General features: G+C 43.0%; 1 protein-coding gene across 8 annotated transcripts in view; it reads left to right on the top strand.

Moving 5' to 3' along the window:
* The window catches only part of LOC109889642 (anoctamin-1), a 67,591-nt gene that overhangs the window by 20,519 nt on the left and 30,666 nt on the right, over positions 1-16,406 (top strand). For all 8 annotated transcript variants that reach the window (XM_020481217.2, XM_031823148.1, XM_031823149.1 and 5 more), the window contains 7 exons: positions 7,637-7,735; positions 7,993-8,144; positions 9,639-9,693; positions 9,850-9,901; positions 10,361-10,416; positions 11,680-11,721; positions 16,314-16,378. In XM_020481217.2, the coding sequence (XP_020336806.1) occupies positions 7,637-7,735; positions 7,993-8,144; positions 9,639-9,693; positions 9,850-9,901; positions 10,361-10,416; positions 11,680-11,721; positions 16,314-16,378 (521 nt within the window). The remainder of the gene's footprint in view (positions 1-7,636; positions 7,736-7,992; positions 8,145-9,638; positions 9,694-9,849; positions 9,902-10,360; positions 10,417-11,679; positions 11,722-16,313; positions 16,379-16,406) is intronic.

Genomic DNA, 16,406 nt, shown 5'->3' on the forward strand with positions numbered 1-16,406 from the left:
AAGTCTGACCACAACCGCTCCAGAATATTTCTCAGACTCCTTGAACGAGAATGCAGGGTAATATCTGTCAGCGCAAGACTACATAATACCTGATTGGACGTCTTTCAGATCCGCAGGCCTAAACTCATTACTTGTTGAAACATTTATTTCATGTTTCATGAAACATGAATTCCAAGATGGCGTAGCAGTCGGACGCGTGTTTGTCTTGTCCCTTGTAAATAGTCGAACTGAATATACTTTCATGCAACCTGCCTGACCCAATGTTGTAAGGATCTGCTATTTTTATACTCAGTTAGCCACTGCTAGTGGTCTTCTCCGTTAGCTCGGACACCAGCCAGCTTTAGCTCGGTCAATACCTGCCAGTCTGCACAGCGCAATATCAACCCAGAGCATATCGGACTGCTTTTCTCTACTACATCAATGGATTCCTGCCGCAAGCTCTGGACCATTACACAGGATCATCGCAGCTAGCTAGCTTCAACCGAGTGGCTATTTGCTGGCTAACACCTCTGTCCAGAAGCAAGCACCAGTTAGCCTTGAGCTAGTCTCAAGCAAGTCCTCATCTCCCGGCTAGCCGAAGAGGCATACCAGCTAATTCTTGGGCTACAATACCTCTTTTGCCAATTGTCCTGGACCCTTTATTGCCGACATGGAGCCCCGCCGATCCATTACGACTGGTCTGCCGATGTAATCGTCCAATGTGATTTCAACAGGATTTTTCATTGCGATGTCGCCGAAGACCCATCTGCTATCCCCGGCCCGCTAGATTTCTGAACGCCGTGTCTCCCGCTCACCTAGCGTAGTAGCGACTATCATACGGCTCCCTGTCTCACCTATTGCTGTTCATAGGACCCTATGATCACTCGGCTACACATGCCTCTCCCTAATGTCAATATGCCTTATCTACTGCTGCTTCGGTTAGTTATTATTGTTTTATTTCACTGTAGGGCCCCCAGTCCCGCTCAACATACCTTAGATAGCTCTTTTGTCCCACCCCCCACACATGCGGAGACCTCACCTGCCTTAACTGGTGCCTCCAGAGACACAACCTCTCTCATCGTCACTCAATGCCTAGGTTTACCTCCACTGTACTCACATCCTACCATGTCTGTACATTATGCCCTGAATATATTCTACCATGCCCAGAAATCTGCTCCTTTTATTCTCTGTTCCATGTCTGAATCCTGGATTAGGAAGGCCACCAATAATACTGAAATGTCCATCCCTAAATATAACATTTTCTGACAAGATAGAACTGCCAAAGGGGGCGGAGTTGCAATCTACTGCAGAGATAGCCTGCAGAGTTCTGTCATACTATCCAGGTCTATGCCCAAACAGTTTAAGCTTCTACTTTTGAAAATCCTTCCAAAAATAAGTCTCTCACTGTTGCCACTTGTTATAGACCCCCTCAGCCCCCAGCTGTGCCCTGGACACCATATGTGAATTGATTTCCCCCCATCTATCTTCAGAGTTCATACTGTTAGGTGACCTAAACTGGGAAATGCTTAACACTCCGGCCGTCCTACAATCTAAGCTAGATGCCCTCAATCTCAAATTATCAAGGAACCTACCAGGTACAACACTAAATCCGTAAACATGGGTACCCTCATAGATATCATCCTGACCAACTTGCCCTCTAAATACACCTCTGCTGTCTTCAACCAGGATCTCAGCGATCACTGCCTCATTGCCTGTGTCCGTAATGGGTCCGCGGTCAAATGACCACCCCTCATCACTGTCAAACGCTCCCTAAAACACCTCAGCGAGCAGGCCTTTCTAATCGAGCTGGCAAGGGTATCCTGGAAGGATATTGACCTCATCCCATCAGTAGATGATGCCTGGTTGTTCTTTAAAAGAGCCTTCCTCACCATCTTAAATAAGCATGCCCCATTCAAAATGTAGAACTAAGAACAGATATAGCCCTTGGTTCACTCCAGACTTGGCTGCCCTTGACCAGTATTAGAACATACTGTGGCGTACTGAATTAGCATCGAACAGTATGCAACTTTTCAGGGAAGTCAGGAACCAATATACACAGTCAGTTAGGAAAGCTAAGGCTAGCTTTTTCAAACAGAAATGCATCCTTGCATCCTGTAGCACTAATTCCAGAAAGCTTTGGGACACTGTAAAGTCCATGGAGAATAAGAGCACCTCATCCCAGCTGCCCACTCCACTGAGGCTAGGAAACACTGTCGCCACCGATAAATCTATGATAATTAGTTTTACTAGCATTTAAGAGCAGTTGGAGGCCACAGAAGGAGTGTTCTGGCCAACAGCTCTACACCCTCCGTAGCAACATTCCCAAGCCCCCCCAGCTTCTCCTTCACCCAAATCCAGATAGCTGATGTTCTGAAAAAAAATATGGATCCCTGCAAATCAGCTGGGCTAGACAATCTGGACCCTCTCTTTCTAAAATGATCCGCCAAAACTGTTGCAACCCCTATTACTAGCCTGTTTAGCCTCTCTTTCATATCATCTGAGATCCCCAAAGATTGGAAAGCTGCCGCGGTCATCCCCCTCTTCAAAGGGAGAGACACTCTAGACCCAAACTGTTGTAGACCTATATCCATCCTGCCGTGCCTGTCCCTGTTGCTATAAGATTATTATTTTAAACTCACTTTATGGAATCACTACCTGGACATGAGGAATGCTGTGTGTTGTTTTAGCAGTAACCTACAAATATAACAAATATCTTCGAAAGTCAAGTTAACAAACAGATCACCAACCATTTTGAATCCCACCGTACCTTCTCCACTATGCAATCTGGTTTCCGAGCTGGTCATGGATGCACCTCAGCCACGCTCAAGGTCCTAAACGATATCATAGCCGCCATCGATAAAAGACAGTACTGTGGAGCCGTCTTCATCGACCTGGCCAAGGCTTTCGACTCTGTCAATCACCACATTCTTATCGGCAGACTCAATAGCTTTGACTTCTCAAATGACTGCCTCGCCTGGTTCACCAACTACTTCTCAGATAGAGTTCAGTGTGTCAAATCGGAGGGCCTGTTGTCCAGACCTCTGGCAGTCTCTATGGGGGTGCCACAGGGTTCAATTCTCGGGCCGACTTTTCTCTGTATATGTCAATGATGTCGCTCTTGCTGCTGGAGATTCCCTGATCCACCTCTACACGGATGACACCATTCTGTATACATATGGCCCTTCTTTGGACACTGTGTTAACTAACCTCCAAACGAGCTTCATTGCCATACAACACTCCTTCTGTGGTCTCCAACTGCTAGTAAAACTAAATGCATGCTCTTTCCCCGATTGCTGCCTGCATGCTCTTCAAATGACACGCCCACCCGACTAGCATCACTACTCTGGACGGTTCTGACTTAGAATATGTGGACAAATGCAAAAAACTAGGTGTCTGGTTAGACTGTAAACTCTCCTTCCAGACTCCCATTAAGCATCTCCAATCCAAAATTAAATCTAGAATCGGCATCCTATTTCGCAACAAAGCATCCTTCACTCATGCTGCCAAACATACCCTCGTAAAACTATCCTACCGATCCTTGACTTCATCAATGTCATTTACAAAATTGCCTCCAACACTCTTCTCAGACTGCATCCAATTTGCTATCACAGTGCCATCTGTTATGTCACCAAAGCACCATATACTACCCACCACTGCGACCTGTATGCTCTCGTTGGCTTGCCCTCGCTAAATATTCGTCGCCAAACCCACTGGCTCCAGGTCATCTATAAGTCTTTGCAAGGTAAAGCCCCATAGCATCACCCACCCATAGCACGAGCTCCAGCAGGTATATTTCACTGGTTATCCCCAAAGCCAACACTTACTTTGGCCGCCGTTCCTTCCAGTTCTCTGCTGCCAACAACGAACGAATTGTAAAAATCACTGAAGTTGGAGACTTATATCTCCCTCTCTAACTTTAAGCATCAGCTGTCAGAGCAGCTTACCAATCACTGTACCTGTACACAGCCCATCTGTAAATAGCACACCCAACTACCTCAACCCAATATTGTTATTTTTTTGTTGTTGCTCTTTTGCACCCCAGTATTTCTACTTGCACATCATCATCTGCACATCTACAGTGGGGCAAAAAAGTATTTAGTCAGCCACCAATTGTGCAAGTTCTCCCACTTAAAAAGATGAGAGAGGCCTGTAATTTTCATCATAGGTGCACTTCAACTATGACAGACAAAATGAGAAAAAAATATATAATATCCAGAAAATCACAATGTAGGATTTTTTATGAATTTATTTGCAAATTATGGTGGAAAATAAGGATTTGGTCACCTACAAACAAGTAAGATTTCTGGCTCTCACAGACCTGTAACTTCTTCTTCAAGAGGCTCCTCTGTCCTCCACTCGATACCTGTATTAATGGCACCTGTTTGAACTTGTTATCAGTATAAAAGACACCTGTCCACAACCTCAAACAGTCACACTCCAAACTCCACTATGGCCAAGACCAAAGAGCTGTCAAAGGACACCAGAAATAAAATTGTAGACCTACACCAGGCTGGGAAGACGGAATCTGCAATAGGTAAACAGCTTGGTTTGAAGAAATCAACTGTGGGAGCAATTATTAGGAAATGGAAGATATCCAAGACCACTGATAATCTCCCTCGATCTGGGGCTCCACGCAAGATCTCACCCTGTGGGGTCAAAATGATCACAAGAACGGTGAGCAAAAATCCCAGAACCACACGGGGGGACCTAGTGAATGACCTGCAGAGAGCTGGGATCAAAGTAACAAAGCCTACTATCAGTAACACACTACGCCGCCAGGGACTCAAATCCTGCAGTGCCAGACGTGTCCCCCTGCTTAAGCCAGTACATGTCCAGGCCCGTCTGAAGTTTGCTAGAGAGCATTTGGATGATCCAGAAGAAGATTGGGAGAATGTCATATGGTCAGATGAAACCAAAATATAACTTTTTGGTAAAAACTCAACTCGTCGTGTTTGGAGGACAAAGAATGCTGAGTTGCATCCAAAGAACACCATACTGTGAAGCATGGGGGTGGAAACATCATGCTTTGGGGCTGTTTTTCTGCAAAGGGACCAGGACGACTGATCCATGTAAAGGAAAGAATGAATGGGGCCATGTAACGTGAGATTTTGAGTGAAAACCTCCTTCCATCAGCAAGGGCATTGAAGATGAAACGTGGCTGGGTCTTTCAGCATGACAATGATCCCAAACACACTGCCCGGGCAACGAAGGAGTGGCTTCGTAAGAAGCATTTCAAGGTCCTGGAGTGGCCTAGCCAGTCTCCAGATCTCAACCCCATAGAAAATCTTTGGAGGGAGTTGAAAGTCTGTGTTGCCCAGCAACAGCCCCAAAACATCACTGCTCTAGAGGAGATCTGCATGGAGGAATGGGCCAAAATACCAGCAACTGTGTGTGAAAGCCTTGTGAAGACTTACAGAAAACGTTTGACCTCTGCTGTCATTGCCCACAAAGGGTATATAACAAAGTATTGAGATAAACTTTTGTTATTGACCAAATACTTATTTTCCACCATAATTTGCAAAAAAATTCATTAGAAATCCTACAATGTTATTTCGCCACTGTGACCTATTTATTGCCTTACCTCCCTAATCTTACTACATTTTACTACATTTGCACACACTGTACATAGATTTTTCTATTGTGTTATTGACTGTATGTTTGTTTATCCCATGTGTCTCTCTGTGGTGTTTTTGTTGCACTGCTTTGCTTTATCTTGGCCAGGTCACAGTTGTAAATTAGAACTTGTTCTCAGCTGGCACATCACTTGTTAAGGGGTACTGTACACACACACGATTGCTCCTCCACAAACCTTTAATATGGTCAGTTGTAGGATCTTCATTTGGTCTGTATTGTAACAGCAAAATAATCCTGCAGCAACAGGATTTTAATCCATGATGTTGCTTGATTGGTGCTTAGGCTATTAGCAGGTCATAATAAGGTTGAATGAAAAGTGTAATACTGCTAATATAACCGTATGCTACACTTTTAGAAAGAAAGAGTTCCAACAGGTTTCTTCTGTTGTCCCCATAGGAGAACTCTTTTTGGTTCCATGGAGAACCATTTTTGTTTCCAGGTTGAAACCTTTTGGGTTCCATGTATAAACCTCTGTAGAAAGGGTTCCACATGGGACCCAAAAAGGTTTTACCTGGAACCAAAAAGGGTTCTTCAAAGGGTTCTCCTATGAGGACAGCCAAAGAACCCTTTTAGGTTCGCAGGGTAAGTCTCGGCAACAAAATTGATCAAATTAAGATCCTATCTATACACAACTACATTTTGATCCAAGACTGGCTCTATCAAAAGCTCTAATTTTGTCCAGGAGGGGTCTGTATGTTTTGCTATGTGATGGTGGGAACAGGAGACATAATGCAGTCTCACAGGCTAGTTGTTGCATTCCAAAATCCTTCTCGGTCCGATTACTCACAGACATACAGCCTTTTGATAGCAACGACTCCACCATGTCTTGAGTTGTAGGAAATGTCAATTCCTCATGTTTTGGGTAGTGTGACATCTGTGTTTTGACGTGCAGAACACAGCACAGAGGCACGTCAAGTCCAAGGTACTTTGACAAGACGTTACACAAAGTCCGATGATCTGTATCACAACCAATAACAAAATGCTGGCTCTGAAATGGAAGGGAAAGACATCTTAAGAAGTGACAAAGCTGTTAAGACAGTCAGTGGTTCCAGAGTTCGAGATCCAAGTAAGAGACTGTGTTTTGTTTTATGATTATGCGTCCCTTGTTGCTAACGATGCTTGTCGCAGCTCTATTAGAGACTATATAAACTGAGAAAGCCTGTTAGAGTTGGTTGTTTAGAATTTGAGATCAAAGTTAAAGGCCATTCCCTGCTGCTGGTGATGGTTGCCTTGTCACAGGAGGAGTTGCACATTGAATCAGATATTCTGTGCTGTACCATGAACGATCAGCTCAGTAACCACTGATTCCATGTAAATAAACAACTAACTAACCATGATATCCTGTGGGTCATAACTGGGTAACTGAGTGACAGCAGCATCGAAGTCTTCACAGTGAATCCCTCCTGTGAGGATGTTCATGAACAGACACACTGCGAAATAATATTTGTGTTGGTACTACTTTTCACTTTTATTTTGTCGTTGTGTGCTTGACGTGCTGCGATCGCCCCCTGACAGGTTGTCATTGTAAATGTATAATGGTGAAATAAATTAAATCAAATTGAAATGCTTATGTTGAGAGACTTGTTTGTAATGATAATGATGATGTGTTTCTAAAGAATGGTAGCATATTTCTCTCGTGATTTCCCATGGTGTCTTTCCCTCTGTGTCTCGCATAAGTAGCCTTCCGTTCCCAGACGTTGTTTTGATTGAAGTTACTGTAGAGGAGGAGGGATTTGTTTGGAGAGTCCCGTTTATTGTTTACCCAACTGTTATCTAGATGAATGTATTGCTTTCCTTAATGGCACAAGATAAATGCATGCATTTATTTAATTATTTAATTCGGTCACCTTATTTCTCTCTGATGTTTATCCATGTCTCCATGTCATGTACTGTTTGTTGGTCTAGCATAGAAAGGGCCATATGGGCAAAGTGTTGGACACTCAGATGTATTTGCTCTTAACAAACCTTAAACTTCAAAAATAAATGTTGATTTTATGAAATGAATCTGCTCTGTTTATTTCAGACTAAAACTCCAGGTGTGGGTTTTGTGAAGATCCACGCTCCATGGCATGTGCTCTGTCGAGAGGCAGAGTTTATGAAGCTCAAGATGCCCACGAAAAAAGTATGTCAACTGTTGAATGACATGTAGAGGTTACCAGCTGTCACGTCCTTGCTTCCTCCATCCTTGTTTTTCTCCTTTGGACCTCCTCCTCCAATGAGATTTGAGAGGGAGATGAGGAATCAGAGGAAACGAGGACTGAGGAAGCAAGTCTTTGACAACTAGTAACCTTTTCAGACACAGACTTCCTGCTAGTCATTGTTATCACCGATGATCCGTTCTATAGTGCCCTGGTTAAACTCCTGGTGGTTTTCTTCTAGGTATATGAAGTGAAGCAGTGCAGTGGTGTTGGGGCGAAGATCAACACATTAGTAAACAAAGCCACTGAACCACTTCACCCCAACGTGGAAGAGAACAGGGGACAACACGTTAAGCATCTCTCCTACGCGTTTTCCAGAGAAAAACAACACTTGTGAGTTTACACTGTATGTCTTATGGTGATATGCAATGTACAAGGCTGTATAGACTGTGTACATGTACGGTAACATATGGACTTTGATTCCTGCTCCAATCCATCTTGGTTTCAAGGACATTTAATGCACTTTTAATGTATACGTGTATTGGCATATGATATGGCATGTGGTGGCATATGCCTGTTGGCACACATCGGAGGACAGGCAAGAGAAACAGCTAAAGGCTTGTATACGTGAGTATATAGGTATTACGATTATATATGCAAGATTGTTCTCTAAAGCCCCAATTGCCGCTCCTATCCATCTGTGTTTAATGAGCATTTCATCAACTTCCTCAAATGGACCACTGTAGCAGCATATGGTATAACATGTGGCATACCTATTGCCACACACTGAAGGCCGAACAGAAAAATAGCTAAAGGCCTGAAGGTTTGAGGGCTTGAACAACGAGAGACTATCAATATTAACTGTGACACAGTTTAGGAAGAGCAAAAAAACAAAAAGGCTAGTTATAAATAGTAGCCTAGCAGTTAGGAGCGTCGGGTCAGTAACCGAATGGTTGCTAGGTTGAATCCCAGAGCTGACTAGGGGAAAAATCTGTTGATGTGGTCTTGAGCAAGGCACTTCACCCTAATTGCTTCTGTAAATCGCTCTGGATAAGAGTGTCTGCCAAATGACAATAAACGTAAAGATATGGTATGGTAAACAATTTCCTGAAAAGATGGTGTTACTCTACTGGGAGCTGAAATTGAACCCATTATTCTGTAACTCTTCCAGGAAAGCATTACCAGGAAGGACAGACATACCAGCTCACACATGATCTAGCCCAGAAGCAGAAGTCAAATAAACATGATGTTGATGTTTTGTTTAATGTAAAAAAAAAGGTCTTGTCAGCTTTTACTCTTACTCAAACAACACACAACAGTATTTGTCTAAGGGCATAAGCTATAAACAGGGTTATTTCTGCCTGCGTTTGTTGTTGATTTGTTTTGTCTAGAGATTGGGTGGGAGTCTATCTCGAGCTGCTGGCCTAATGCTGGAGTCTATGCTATTTCATCCATGCTCTCTGTTCATCTGGTGTAGCTGTACCTATGCTAACCAAAACAATCTCCCATGGGTTATCTATTACAGGTCTGCAAGACCTTTAAAGACCTTTAGGCCCTCTAGTCCCTGGATGGGCAAGCCTGGTCCCAGATCTGTTGCTGCGGTCTTGCCAACTCCACGTCGCATGACAATAGCCATGGGAGTTGGCAAGACAGTAGGAAGAGATCTGGGACCAGGCTTTGTCCGGGGTGCCTAACCACTGACATCCTCTCTATAATTGGTTTCATTCCACGTCTGTGTGTAAAGCACTTCTGGGAAGGTCTTTATTGTGTGCTGGTACAACAGTAGGAAAGAGTGTCTCTCTTTATAATGTGGGTATATGACTTCAAAGACCTACTGCCTGTATGTCCCCAGTTAACACAACGGTCTCTGTGCGTTTTCTGTAACAGGTTTGATTTATCAGACAGAGACTCCTTCTTTGACAGTAAAACAAGAGCTTCAATAGTAAGTGTTTCTTCATTGTGTCGGCCAAATCCTCCATTACAGTAGACTCTAGACTGCAGTCATTATGACCGTTGGTTAGATGTTCCCAGTGTATTGGAAACGTAATAGGAATGTGCTGTTCTGTATTCACTTATTCTTCACTTCTTATCTTATCAGGTTTTTGAAGTATTGAAACGTACAAAATGCACAAAGGCTAAGTATAGTATGGGTAAGTCATAACAGTCTGCCTTGTTTTATATACCCGTCGTCTAGGAGGGGTTCTCCCGTCACTGGTTAGTTGGAGTGTTATATCTGTGCTTATGTAGTACATATGTATCATGCACAAGAATGCAGTAAGTATGCAGAATGTTCTTTTTGTGTGTGTGTGTGTGTGTGTGTGTGTGTGTGTGTGTGTGTGTGTGTGTGTGTGTGTGTGTGTGTGTGTGTGTGTGTGTGTGTGTGTGTGTGTGTGTGTGTTTTAGAACCTATATGCCTGAACAAAATGCTGATTCTCAAAGGGTCCTTTAGACTGAAATGGTACCTCTGAGTTGTCACTAGTACCCGAGGTGCAACCCCTTTTAAGGGCATTTGTTCATGTACTTGGATATGCCAAAAGCAGTGACTAAAGATCAACAGAATGACCTGCTATTTCATTTGGATTTGAAACTTCTTTTTTTTCTGCCTGTAGGGATCACCAGCCTGCTAGGTAGTGGAGTCTACACAGCTGCCTATCCGCTACATGATGTGAGTACTCATTGCAATCAGCATGTGTGTTTACAATAAAACTAGATTGTACAATTTGGATCTGAAATGTGTCTTTTTGCAGTATTATGTTATTCCCAACCACCTGGACATCACATGTGTTGCTGTTTTAATGACTTTTGAGACATCAGCAGTCAATTCAACTCTTGAGTGCTGACTATACGATACATTTAACTTCCAACTTGACTGTCTATGGATATGATTCTTAATATTTGAATAGGTGTTGTTGAGTCCAGTCAAATAGGTCATGCGTTACAGGCCTAGGCTTGCAGTAAATTGAGGTACAGTGGAGTCCGACATTATTGACACCCTTGATAAAGATGAGCAAAAATGACTGTATAAAATAAATTATTTAAATACTGAGCAATATAGTACGAAAAAATTATACTAATACAATTTCTCAGAGAAATATATTTTGTTTAATTACGTAAAACAAAAAAATGTATCTCAAAATGCTAACGGTCAAACTTATTGACACCCCTAAAGATTCTTATAAATAAAGTAGTCAAAATGTTGAATTTGGTCCCATATTCCCAGCATGCAATGACTACAGCTTGTGACTCTACAAACTTGTTGAATGCATTTGCAGTTATTTTTCGTTGAGTCAGATTATTTTGTGCCCAATAGAAATTAATGGTTAATAATGTATTGTGTCATTTTGGAGTCACTTTTATTATAAATAAGAATAGAATATGTTTTTAAACACTTCACATTAATGTGGATGCTACCATGATCCTGAATGAATCGTGAATAACGATGAGTGAGAAAGGGTCAAAGATCCCCAAGAAATGCTAACCTCTCACTATTACCAATAAAAAGGGAGGTTAGCATGTCTTGGGGGTGTGATCTTTGACCTTTGACCTTCTTTGACCTTTAACTTTCTAATCTGAAACACAACAAAAACGGATGAACTGCAAATGCGTCCAACAAGTTTGTAGAGTCATTGCATACTGGGAATATGGGACCAAATACTACACGTTTGACTACTTTATGTATAAGAATCTTTAGGGGTGTCAATTTTGACCACTACCTTTTTGAGATACACAATTATTACTTGTTAAATCAAATCTCTTTCTCTGAGAAATTGTATTAGTATAAAATAATATAATTTCCCCTTTTTTTTGTTGGAGCAAACAATATAGCTCAGTATTTTGAATGATTTGCTCATCTTCATCAAGATGTCAGTGACCCTAATCTGGACAAATCCCAAGACAGAGACGTAACTCTGTTTCATTTGTCGTGCAGGGAGATGTGGATGGTGAAAACGTGGAGCCCAATGATAGGAAGGTGAGTGACATAAACATGACCACACTGAACGAATACATTTTTTTTTTAGGAGACACTGATGTTAATATAACACACTGCAGCTGTGTTTCTGCTGCTGCGACAATCGATTGGAGTACAGCTGTGTGTGTTTGTGAAAAGAAAAAAACATGTTGGCGCTTTTAGGTTAAGTGCCAACAGGGTCTTTAATTTAAAAAAATTATCCCAAATTGGTCATGATTGTAAAAGAGACTCTTTGGTTACATAAATTATTGGTTTTAATCCCACCAAAATAAGCACGTATTTGAAAATGTTCATACATTTATGGTCAAATTTGATATTTAAAAATATAACTTTTTGTATGTTTTTTAAAATGTTTTTAACAGTTGCTTTGACCAATTTCATCTATAGCAACTTGCCACGAACATGTTTCTGTTTCAGTGTTGATTCTGTGATACTCAGAATCTGAGAAATTGGCAATTGAGCTGACGTACCGGTACAACCTAAGATGGCCGCCAATAGGAGCGTTATAAGCGATGTACAGTAGGTGCCAGTGCCATCAGACTCTAACTTTGCAACTCTATGGGCTCCAATTGCATCTGAAATATGAAACGCTCAGCTTAGTATAACAACATTGACTGGAATATAAATATGTATGGTGGATTTGGAACAGAGTCCAGCACAGATAAAATATATAAACGTTTTTCTTTTAAAATAGTATTTGAACCCAGTTTTAGTTTAGAGCAGACTCAAAGGTTTGTTTGGCTTTCCAACAGACATTCCTGTTCTTCAGCACCTTCATATTTTTTGGTCCTCTGTTCTTTAATGGGCTACGTCCTTGAGTTTACACCTCAGATGTCGTATGGAATTGAGGTCTGGACCGTGCTTTGAGGTTTGAAAATTGGCTAGTCAAGAAGAGTGCTTTGTCTTTACCAATCTGGTAAAGGGCATTTATGATGCCCTAAAACATAAGAAAGCAAAAAGGCATAATTCTGCCTATAAATGAGTTAAAACAACATGAAAAGTAGGAAATATCCAGCATCTTCATAGCTGTTTAGCTAGGCTGCTGTGTGTGTTAATGGTGGTGTGGTGCTGTATGGGCCATCTGTTGAGTGCTAAAAGGAGGATCCTTGGCATCCCCATCATTGAAAAAGAGAATAACGACATGTAATTGAGGAATTCTCTCTGAATGCAGACGTCTCAAAGTCTCTTATCTTCCTCCCCCTGGGAACGATTACAATAAGCTCAGCTTGGCAACAGAGGGAATCTACATAGCTCCTAGTGTGTGCGTGTGTGCGTGCATGTGTGTGTGTGCTGCCACATCCTCAGCCAGATGCCTTTTCATGTTTCATCACTTATCACCACCACCATCTGTCCCATCCCCACGATAACCACAAATGTGTCAAACTATCCAACTGTTTACACTCATATAGCTAGCATAATCACGCTGATAAAATCAATGCAAGCATAATATAGTTCACAAAGGATAAGTATCTCTCAGAAAGGAGAGGAGGAAGAGGGGGGAGGAGGAGGGTAGTTTTGAGTGGTGACAAAACAAGAGAAGAAGCTGCCTGTCTGTAGCCTGTTGATTAACTAGGCTTTGTGGAGAGAAAAGTCTCATGTGTTATGTTGATATGGCCTCTGCAGTATTTCAGTAGGATGGTTGTGGTGGAAACCCTGCTGTGGAGGGTGGAGAGACAGAGAGACCCTGCCTGTAGAGGTGAGAAAGTGAGAGAGAAAGAACGGCCTCATCACCCTCTTGTGACAGTGGCAGGACATCAGGAGGGGACAGTTCCAACACTCTGAGCCTGCACTGGCATGGCCAGCCAACCTCAGCATGATGTACCCGAGGCAGAAGAGACGAGAGGAGCAAGGGGAGGAAAGCAAAGCCCTGAGAGAGAGAGAGAGAGAGAGAGAGAGAGAGAGAGAGAGAGAGAGAGAGAGAGAGAGAGAGAGAGAGAGAGAGAGAGAGAGAGAGAGAGAGAGAGAGAGAGAGAGAGAGAGAGAGAGAGAGAGAGAGAGAGAGAGAGAGAGAGAGAGAGAGAGAGAGAGAGAGAGAGAGAGAGAGAGAGAGGAGAGAGAGAGAGAGAGAGAGAGAGAGAGAGAGAGAGAGAGAGAGAGAGAGAGAGAGAGAGAGAGAGAGAGAGAGAGAGAGAGAGAGAGAGAGAGAGAGAGAGAGAGAGAGAGAGAGAGAGAGAGAGAGACCTTTCTTCGTAGCCGTGTCATCAGGGTCCAGATTCCTGCTAACCGTCACCTCTTTGATGACTCTGGTATAAATATGATGGCTTGGTTTCAGAGTACCTTGCCTCACCTATAGTGACACTGAGGTGTTAGAAGGAATGTTTGTGTGTCCTGAGACTTGAAAACTGGGTCGCACGCACACAGATCACTTACTGATGTCTGCATGGCTGTGAGATCCACTTTGTGACCCGCCCAGGCACAACCCGATACCAGGGGGCCTCGTCCATGAGGGAATATACAATTTGAGATTCTTCAATTAGCCACCTTACTCCTTGATGACAGCTTTGCACACTCTTGGCGTTCTCACAACCAGCTTCACGAGGCAGTCACCTGGAATGCATTTAAATTAACAGGCGTGCCTTGTTAAAAGTTTATTTATTTCCTTCTTAATGCGTTTGAGCCAATCAGTTGTGTTGTGACAAGGTAGGGGTGGCCATACAGGAGATCATTTGGTAAAAGTGCAATGATGAAACTGGCTCTCGTGAGGACCGCCACAGGAATGGAAGACCCAGAGTTACCTCTGCTGCAGAGGACAAGTTCATTAGAGTTACCAGCCTCAGAAATTGCAGCTGAAATAAATGCCTCACAGAGTTCAAGTAACAGACACATTTCAACATCAACTGTTCAGAGGAGACTGTGTGAATCAGACCTTCATGGTTGAATTGCTGCAAATAAACCACTACTAAAGGGCACCAATAAGGAGAAGAGACTTGCTTGGGCCAAGAAACATGAGCAATGTACATTAAACCGGTGGAAATTTGTCCTTTGGTCTGGAGTCCAAGTTAGAGATTTTGGTTCCAGCACTCGTGTCTTTGTGAGATGCGGTGTGGGTGAACGGATGATCTCCGCATGTGTATTTCCCAACGTAAAGCATGTGGGGGCGCTTTGCTGGTGACACTGTGTGTGATTTATTTAGAATTCAAGACACACTTAACCAGCATGGCTACCACAGCATTCTGCAGCGATACGCCATACCATCTGGTTTGGGCTTAGTGGGACTATCATTTGTTTTTCAAAAGGACAATGACCCAACACACCTCCAGGCTGTTTAAGGGATATTTACCAAGAAGAAGAGTGATGGAGTGCTGCATCAGATGACATGGCCTCCACAATCCCCCGACGTCGACCAAATTGAGATGGTTTGGGATGAGTCGGACTGCAGAGTGAAGGAAAAGCAGCCAACAAGTGCTCAGCATATGTGGGAACTCCTTCAAGACTGTTGGAAAAGCATTCCAGTTGAAGCTGTTTGAAAGAATGCCAAGAGTGTGCAAAGCTGTCATCAAAGCAAAGGGTGGCTATTTGAAGAATCTCAAATATAAAATCTATTTTGATTTGTTTAACACTTTTTTGGTGAGGGGGGGGCTGAGAAAGAGAGAAACAGAGGAGGTCTTCGGGGGACAGCATGTCTTCTTTACTCTAAAGACAGCCTCTCAGATTTACTTCAAGAGAACCATTGTCTTTTGGGGGGTTAAAATGATCAAGAATACATAAGAGGCTAGACGAGATTATGAATTAGACGAAGATGAATGACACGTGACGGAGTCAAAAATAAATCAGTCTTTCAGGAGTAGATAAGGACATTGTTATGCTAGGATGTTCAGCTTCACAGTTCTACTCTAGCACTTGACAAAAGCAGTCACTCAGCGAAACACCAGCATGAAGGGTGTTGATCAGAGACACAGTGGTGTCATGGAGAGGAGAGGGAGGACTGTAACATACAGTAACTGTGGTTGATGGAAGGAACACACCCAACCCCCCAATACTGTAGACTGTGTTACAACTCCACCAGTCACAATGTTCCCTACTCCCAGTCTCTCCACCCTGTTCCTCACCACCTCACCCCTCCCCCTCTCTGCCTCGCCTACTCCTTGAGCCCTCCCAACTCCCACCTCCCCCTTAACAACCTCACTCGTCTGTACTTTACCACGGTAGCACTGTCTCTCTATTCGTTCCCCCTGTCATTTGTTGTCAGTTGAAGGAAGAAAAAGGAGCTGGCTTCAAACGCCTTTCACGCTCTCGCACCATCTCTCACCCGTTGGCCCGCGGGTCTCTAACTGCAGCTCATGTTAGCCCTCTGAAGTCAAAAGACCCATTCACAGTTCTCACACACTCTCTCCAGCGATCATGCTTAGAGGTGAGACGGATATACTTGTCAGTGAGAGTCATAGGGAAGATGGGTCCAATGCTGAAAGGTTTGAAGTGAATTGCATGTTGGTTTGAAAGCAATATCTCTGACGGGGGACTAACAGCCAAAACATTTCCTCTACACTTGTTTGCCTCTTGAATGAAAAAAAAACCTTTAAACTCTCTTTTGAGTGTGGACCCTCTAATGCATGTGATGGTTTCAAAGTAATCCATTGCGTTGTTTGTTTCAGCTCTTGTATGAGGAGTGGGCGAGTTACAGTGTATTTTACAAATACCAGCCTATCGGGCTAGTCAGGTGAGTTAAAGTTTCAAATTCTGAACCG

Source organism: Oncorhynchus kisutch, linkage group LG4 (genome assembly GCF_002021735.2).
Source record: "Oncorhynchus kisutch isolate 150728-3 linkage group LG4, Okis_V2, whole genome shotgun sequence".
In the NCBI taxonomy this organism is placed as follows: Eukaryota; Metazoa; Chordata; class Actinopteri; order Salmoniformes; family Salmonidae; genus Oncorhynchus; species Oncorhynchus kisutch.